The sequence below is a fragment of the Mirounga leonina genome, unplaced genomic scaffold (assembly GCF_011800145.1).
Source record: "Mirounga leonina isolate KUSES-001 unplaced genomic scaffold, KU_Mleo_1.0 Mir_118, whole genome shotgun sequence".
NCBI lineage: Eukaryota > Metazoa > Chordata > Mammalia > Carnivora > Phocidae > Mirounga > Mirounga leonina.
Genome location: NW_023270277.1, coordinates 822,847 through 830,924, shown reverse-complemented (window position 1 = coordinate 830,924; position 8,078 = coordinate 822,847). Strand labels below are relative to the sequence as shown.

General features: G+C 53.4%; 1 protein-coding gene across 4 annotated transcripts in view; it reads left to right on the top strand.

Moving 5' to 3' along the window:
• The window catches only part of LOC118007339 (myelin transcription factor 1-like protein), a 138,663-nt gene extending 135,007 nt beyond the window's left edge, over positions 1-3,656 (top strand). For 2 of the 4 annotated variants that reach the window (XM_035000368.1, XM_035000369.1), the window contains exons 19-20: positions 2,030-2,173; positions 3,140-3,656. In XM_035000368.1, coding sequence (XP_034856259.1) covers positions 2,030-2,173; positions 3,140-3,166 — 171 coding nt within the window. In that variant the 3' untranslated portion in view covers positions 3,167-3,656. Of the gene's footprint in view, positions 1-2,029; positions 2,174-2,409 lie in introns of all 4 variants that reach the window. The other 2 variants (XM_035000367.1, XM_035000366.1) reach the window with 1 other exon arrangement.
• Positions 3,657-8,078: the final 4,422 nt, after the last annotated feature.

Below are 8,078 nucleotides of genomic sequence, written 5' to 3'. Positions count from 1 at the left end.
GGCCTGGGGCAGGGAGACAGGGCCTGGGGGCAGGGAGGCAGGGTCTGGGGTCAGGGAGACAGGGCCTGTGGTCAGGGAGACAGGGCCTGGGGTCAGAGAGGCAGGGCCTGGGGGCAGGGAGGCAGGGCCTGGGGCAGGGAGACAGGGTCTGAGTCAGGGAGGCAGGGTCTGAGTTAGGGAGGCAGGGCCTGGGGTCAGGGAGACAGGGCCTGAAGGCAGGGAGATAGGGCCTGGGGTCAGGGAGACAGGGCCTGGGGCAGGGAGACAGGGCCTGGGGGCAGGGAGACAGGGCCTGGGGGCAGGGAGACAGGGCCTGGGGGCAGGGAGGCAGTGCCTGGGGGCAAGGAAGCAGGGTCTGGGGCCAGGGAGTCAGGGCCTGGGAGCAGGGAAGCAGGGTCTGGGTCAGGAGGCAGGGCCTGGGTCAGGGAGGCAGGGCCTGGGGTCAGGGAGGCAGGGCCTGGGGTCAGGGAGACAGGGCCTGAAGGCAGGGAGACAGGGCTTGGGGGCAGGGAGGCAGGGTCTGGGGCAGGGAGGCAGGGCCTTGGGCAGGGAGACAGGGCCTGGGGCAGGGAGACAGGGTCTGGGGACAGGGAGACAGCGCCTGGGGCAGGGTGGCAGGGTCTGAGTCAGGGAGACAGGGCCTGGGGTCAGTGAGACAGGGCCTGGGGGCAGGGAGGCAGGGCCTGGGGGCAGGGAGGCAGGGCCTGGGGCAGGGAGACAGGGTCTGAGGCAGGAAGGCAGGGCCTGGGGCAGGGAGACAGGGCCTGGGTCAGGGAGGCAGGGTCTGAGTCAGGGAGACAGGGCCTGGGGGCAGGGAGTCAGGGCCTGGGGCAGGGAGACAGGGTCTGGGGCAGGGAGGCAGGGCCTGGGGGCAGGGAGTCAGGGCCTGGGGCAGGGTAACAGGGCCTGAGGGCAGGCAGCCAGAGCAGGGGAGCAATCCAGGACGTTTCTGGGGTACATCACTTTAGTGGGGACCCCTGACTGGATCAGAAGTGCAGGAATAACAAAGGTCTTCCTAGCGCAAATACCGTGCACGTCTCTCCAGGAGATGCTCCCAGAGCACGTCCTGTCATTTCTGTTTTCCAGAAAACAACCCAGAGTCGGCCTGACTCACCCTAGTGCGGGGGAGGCAACAGCCCTTCGACCCCCTTCTCTTGGCTCCCTGGGAAAGCACCAGGCCGGCTAACGGGAGCGGGGGATCCGTCCATGAGAAACGGTGGGGGGCAGACTTTGGGGGGCGTTTAAGGTAACTCAGGGGAAAGGCAGTTTCCACGTGAGGGCCCGGGCTCATGTCCCCGTGTCCTGGGCCCTGACGGTGCCCTCGGTCCCCGCGCCGGGCCTGCCTGGTCCTGGCTGTGCACCCTGCAGCCCAGACAGGTCGGGGCAGCTCCCCTCCGTCCGCCTATGGGCGCACCTGGCTGTGTCAGTCACGGGTCACCTGGCTGGAGGGGGGCAGGGAGACTGAGGACAGTTAGATCCCCTCTGGCAAATACCAGGAAGCCGAATAGGCCTGCCCACGAGGCAGGAATGCGGCCCTCGTCCCTCCACCTGCAGATAAGGAGGGCGTCTGCCTGTTCCACCCGAGGAGCCGCAGGGAGCAGGGACATGAACGCAGGGCACCTGGCACCTGTGAACAAGACGGTGACCCGCCTCTCCAGTAAATCACAGTTCAGGACCTCCCTGTGGCAGAACTGGATGCGGGCTGGAAGGAGGTGGCCCCGGCCGCGGGGAGGGTCAGAGTGGCTGACGGAGATGTCATCCTGTGATAGGCCATGGGTGAGGACAGCAGAGCTTTGCAAACGCTGGGTAGCAGCTGACACAGCCCATGAACCCCTCCCCAGAAAGCTGAGCCCCAGCGTCCGGTTACCGAACTTGCAAGTGTAATGAGTTGAAGGGTAAAAACCGAACCCTTAAAATGACCGGCTCTGGCCACGGAAGCCTTTCTGTTAAAGCAGAAGGGCTTTTCTCCTGGCGCGGGCAGACGGCGGCCTGCCTTGTGTTACATGTCACCCCAATTTGTGCGTTCCAGATCACCACGATGGAGAGCAGCCTGAAGACCATCGAAGAGGAGAACAAAGTGATCGAGCAGCAGAACGAGTCCCTTCTCCATGAGCTGGCCAACCTGAGCCAGTCCTTAATTCACAGTCTAGCTAATATCCAGCTGCCACACATGGTAAGTGACTAGGGGCGCGACCCGAGGCGCCGGGCGGTCCCCCGCAATGCACGGCGTGGGGTAGAGGTCTGTCTCGGTGGCTGTGCCCCTGCGCCCCGTCAGACGAAGTACGCTGAGTGGGCCGCGTAAGTGATGTAAAGACAGTGGCGCCACGCTTTGCTGCTATTTTTTGCTGATGTGAGTATCCTATTAAGAAAGTAAAAGTTGTGTATGAACTACTATTTGGTATCTCGTAGGATCCAATCAATGAACAAAATTTTGATGCATACGTGACTACTTTGACGGACATGTATACAAATCAAGACCGTTATCAGAGCCCAGAAAATAAAGCCCTCCTGGAAAATATAAAGCACGCTGTGAGAGGAATCCAGGTCTGAGCGGCTGCTGAGGTGGCGGGACCTTGTTGGAAGGGGGCCTCTTCCTCCTTGCTGCTGTGACTCGCCAGAAAGTGTCACATACCTATTTCTGTTGGAAACAGTGTTACGCTCACAAGACTTCATGATGATTTTCTGTCTTGCTTTAAAGATCGTTACCTGCAGAATAGTTTTTGAATACATCCACATTTTGTACGTTTTCATATGAGCTGACATAGTGTGACAAATGCCATGTAATGTTTATGGCTGCTAAAGTCTGCACACCGGGGGGTATATATATTTCTGAAGAGGTAAGCTGATCAAAATAAATAGAGTGTAAATTCTTTTTAATGCTTTAGTGATTAAATGTTTTAGTATTTTGGACTGAAATGGACAAAAAAAAAAAAAAACCCACAGCTTTGAATGATCATGTGGTGGCCTCTCAGCCACTTTTTAGACATTATCATTTTGCCTCATGTTGGAGGATTTTATGGAATTAAGAAATACATTTTGTGTGCATATTGTTTCATAGCAAGAATCGGTTGCAAAAAAATGCTTTATTTTTGAACAATGCTTGGAAATATTATGTGATTTTTTTGTTTGTTTGTTTTAGGAGGATGGTGTATGGTGGGGGCAGTAAATGAGGTTTTTTGCATTCCAAGGAAATGGCATATGGATTAACTGTAAGAGATGAGATAAGTAATTTATTGTAAGACAACATCAAGCCATGGAAATTTGGCAGAAGATTCAAAGCAGCTTAAACAGCACTTTTAAGTTAACTCCTGAGCATTACATGGTGTGACTCTGGGAACTTCAGTTCAGACAGGGGCTTGTTAGAGGTGGACCGCGCGAAGATTTCCTTTTGCAGTGTCCGTAGACTTTGGAGCAGGCTTCCCCTCTCTCCCCGAGAGCGCTGTGCCCCTCGGAACCCTCTGTCACTGGAATGGCGTGTGTCTCGCAGGACCTGTGTGCTCTCTTTAAGTTCAGAGCTAATTTAAGAGTATTTATTTCCCCTCTCCACTTTCAAAAATGATTACTATCGTTGTCGCTGTGATTATTCCTCCACGTTCGGGGGATAAGGCAAATGGTGTGCTAGTCCGTGAGCTACTGCACGTGCTTTCTGCTGGGCAGGGGGGCTGGGGGGGCGGGGGGAGAGGGGAGGGGGCTGGCTGCCCGAAAGCAGCGCAGCAGGGCGCCCGCCCCCCGCCCGTCCCCGCAGACTGCTCCGCAAATGACCTTCCTGTTCCAACTCCCCTTGGAGACCAGGTGACCGCGGGGCATTTGCATACCCTTGCTGTTTGATTTGTCACAACCTATTCTAAGAATGAATGCAATCAGATTTTAAGAGTAATTCTCTATACTTGAGCACTTTTTTGCTTTACACTAGATCATCTTAGACTTGCTTATACTTGGAGATTTGATTGTTTTCTTCCAATGACTGCACTATATGTATGCATAAGACCACTTTTGATTGCCGCGTCCCCCCTCCCTTCTGAGTAGTCCCTAGGACGGCGTGTTGTGTTTTCTGGTGTTGAGTTACATGTGACAGCATCTCTTCCTTCCATGTCTTGATGTTATGCAGGAAGGTACAGAAGTACTTTAAAATTTTGTTATGAAAAAAAAAAAAAAGATGGGTTTTGTAAAAATAAAAAAAAATATTTTTAGCAGAACAGGACTTACAGGGTCATTGTCCCCACAACGTGCCAGTCGACTATTTGCACTTACCTTGTCCTATATATCCGTACGGAGGTGTGCAATTCCTGGGGTCAGCGGCCTCGCGAGGCTGACCCCGGAAGGACGAGGGGAGCCCTCACGGCTGACCCGACGATGTTGCTACGGGAGATTACAGGGATCTCACAGCAAATATTCTGATACAATACTCAACCTCGGTGTATATATATGTACAAATATATGTACATCCCAGCAGCACTTTATACTGCTCACTGTACAAACGCGCACGGTTTTCCACGAGGACTCGAATAGCGAGCTGGGACAGATGATGTAATTCCCCGGGGCTCTGCCGCGCCGTCCCTGGAGCGCGCCCTCTTTCTGTTGTGCGACTAATTGTAGCTGCCATGCTCAGAATTGCCTTTCGAGAGCTGAAGCGAGGTGCTTCTCGTCACCCGATGCCGATGCCGTGGACCCCGGGGGGGCCCCCTCCCCGCAGGGGCCCGCTGTTCACATGGGCACATGCATTCCCCCGCCGCGTCGTGTCTGCAGCTTTTTTGCCAATATAGTAATGCTTTTAGTAGAATGATAGGTAGTATCAGTTTTGGATTCTTCTTGTTATCACCTATGTACAATGGAAAGGGGTTTTAAGCACAAATCTGCTGCTCATCTAACGTTGGTACATAATATCAAATCAAAAGTTATCTGTGACTATTATATAGGGATCACAAAGTGTCACATATTAGAATGCTGACCCTTCATATGGAATTATTGTGAGTCATCAGAGTCTATTTATTATAACTTATTGTTCATTATCATTTCTAAGTTAATTTAAGTAATCATTTATTAAGACAGAATTTTGTATAAATATTTATTGTGCTCTCTGTGGAACTGAAGTTTCATTTATTTTTGTACTACACGGCATGGGTTTGTGGACACTTTAATTTTGCTAAAATGTGTGGAATCACAGGTTGCAGTGACACTTCATTTTTAAATTGTGAACTTTGTACAAACTTTGTCATGCTGGATGTTAACACATCTTACTCTAAATAAAAAAGGTGTTGCCACATTTGTAGCCTGATGGATCTCTACCCGGGGTCTGCGTCTTCACTTGAGTCTGGAAGCGCTGTGTGGGCCTCGACGAGCGTCTCGCCCCGAAGCCAGGGGCTTTAGCCGCCCTGTCGGTCGGGGTGCGCGCCCCCTCCTCGAAGGCGCGGCGGCAGTGACTTCTCAAACCCACCGCAGGAGTTTGGGGAGGCTCCCTGCCCCTCGCTTGTGTGGAAGGTCACTCTGCCACATTTGCTCGTGTGAGGACACGTCACGTCCAACGGCAGGTGCCTCCCCAGAACGAGGACGTTCTCCAACACGACCACACGTGGTAGGACGTCCTCCTAACTTGCGGGTGTATCCAGATGCTCCAGCTGAACCCGTAATGTCCTTTACAGCTTTGCCCCTATCTGATATCCTGGAGGACCCCAGGCTGCTCTCGGCGCTCACGCCCCTGGTCCCTCACTCCTGGGCAGCCCCTGGGCCTTCCTTCCTCGGTCTCCAGGGCGGTTGGTTTGCAGACCCTGCCTAGGTTGGCTGAGTGTGATGGCCACGTCCTGCGGGTTCAGGTGCCCTGAGCGATGCCGTGTCCCTTCCTGCAGCTCACTTCCAAGGGCCCACGTGGTCACTCACCAGTGATTGCCCCTGGGTACCTCATCACCCATTGTTTCTTCCAAACTATCGGCAAGGACCACCCATAAAGCTTAAATTACCCTTCAAATATGATGTATCAATGAATTACCCACTTTACCTTCGTCTATTTGAGTAAAAGTCACCCTTTAAAATTCCAGAAACAGGGCGCCTGGGTGGCTCAGTCGTTAAGCGTCTGCCTTCGGCTCAGGTCATGGTCCCAGGGTCCTGGGATCGAGTCCCACTTCGGGCTCCCTGCTCTGCGGGAAGCCTGCTTCTCCCTCTCGCAGTCCCCCTGCTTGTGTTCCCTCTCTCGCTGTGTCTCTCTCTGTCAAATAAATAAATAAAATCTTAAAAATAAATAAATAAATAAATAAAATTCCAGAAACACCCTCTTATAATAGACACAACCCCCAAAATATAACGTTTGAGGAAGAGGCCCAGTAATCTTTGTTAAACCCAAAGTGTATCCCCGCAGGGGTCCTCTAACTCCCCGAGACTGAGGGCCACCTGAGCACCCAGCCGGCTGGTGCTGTCTGAGATCACAGAGGTAACAGCTTGGCCAGCCTCATCACAGTGACTGAGGAGAGGGAGGGGCGCCCTCCCTCAGCCCGCAAGTGGCGGGCCGCAGGTGCCCGCTCTGTCGAAGGGCCCGCCTTTAGGACCAAATGGAGTTAAGGCAGAAGGTGGTGGGTCCACGAGACGCTGTCAGTAACTTAAGTCTGTCAACCTGATTACTGAAAAGCCGTTTTCGTCTGAGGGGCAACATGGCTGGAGTTCTTACAAACATTCTGGAAAGCAGTTTAGCCATCATGTCAAAGACCTTATAAAATTCAAATTTGGACCCAGTAATTCCAGAAGTCTATCGTAAAATACCATATACTAAAAACAATTGTAAATGCACGGAAATAAATAAAAATAACCCAAAAGTTCTATTTTAGAGGAACGCTTTAACAACTGATGATAAATGTACTTTTTAGGGTGCCGCAGAGTGGTTAAACATTAGTTAAGAGGCTCGTGAATAAGATGTTTGTGATGCCGTAAGTGAATAGTACAGAGAGCAGAAGTATAAACAACTCAGGAACAGCGAGGTTGGATCGGCTTGCCTCCCCCCCGCCCGGCCCCCGCACTGGGGGCCGGCCACGCGCGTCTGCCACGGTAGCCCTGGGGAGCAGCACCCGTGGGCTGGGGCAGGAAGCCAGCCTCAGCCAGTGAGGGGAGGGGAGGACCTGGGAAGCCGGAGTGAAAGCCAGCGCTCTGGGCTCAGGGTCAGGACAGGAGAGGCTGCACAGAGTGGAGACAGGGGTCCTGGGAGGACTGTTGGTTCTCTGGTTCCTTTGTCTACAACTATCCTACTGAACGTGGTCGCCGTGGAAATACCAAAACATTTTTAAATAAATAAATAAAAAGCCTGAGTCTGGTGAGGATTCTAGAAGGTTCTAGAGATCTTGCAGGTGCCTGCGTCATGCACTCAGCCCCGTGGGTATTAAAAGCAGAGAGGACAGAGAAAACACAGCAGAGGGGCAGGTGCTGCAGACCAGGCCCCTGGGCCCCGCCCCCAGGAAGCCCCATCCGGAGCCCAGACACCTGTTGCAGCACCTCCTGGATGCCCCACTCTCAGGAAGGTGAGGCTGCCCATTGCCCACCCACTCCCTCCCCTCCGGCCCTGCCAGAGCCTCAGGAGCCCCCTGGGCTTCCCTCAGCTCCGGCCACGCAGCATCCGGACTGTTCCCGCCCAAGGAAGACTCCGGAACAGTCCGGGTCCCTCCCTCCCCTCCTCACCTCCAGTCAGTGTCCACACAGCAGAGTGATGCACACATGGGAGAGCCACGGGCTCAGCAGCAATATTTAAAATACATGTTAAGGAAAAAAATCAAACTTCTGTATTTCATCTTTATATTTCAATCACCAGAACACCCCCCAAAAATTATTGGTCACTATACAGACTCCGAACAAAGTAGAAAAACAGCATAAACGTAAACATGAAGCCCATAGTAAATGCAGATAGACTAGACTCTGCAAAATGACAGAACAGACATGTCCCTGCTCCCCGCACACCTGTCCCACATCTAGAGCCATGTCCTGGGATGTGGCTTCCAAGGCGGCCCTAAGAGGACCTGACAGGCGCCGGCTGGAGTCGGGGAGCACCCTGGGATCCTGTCCCAGCACATTCCTCTCTGCTCTCGGACCCCGTCTGTCCTTGAGAG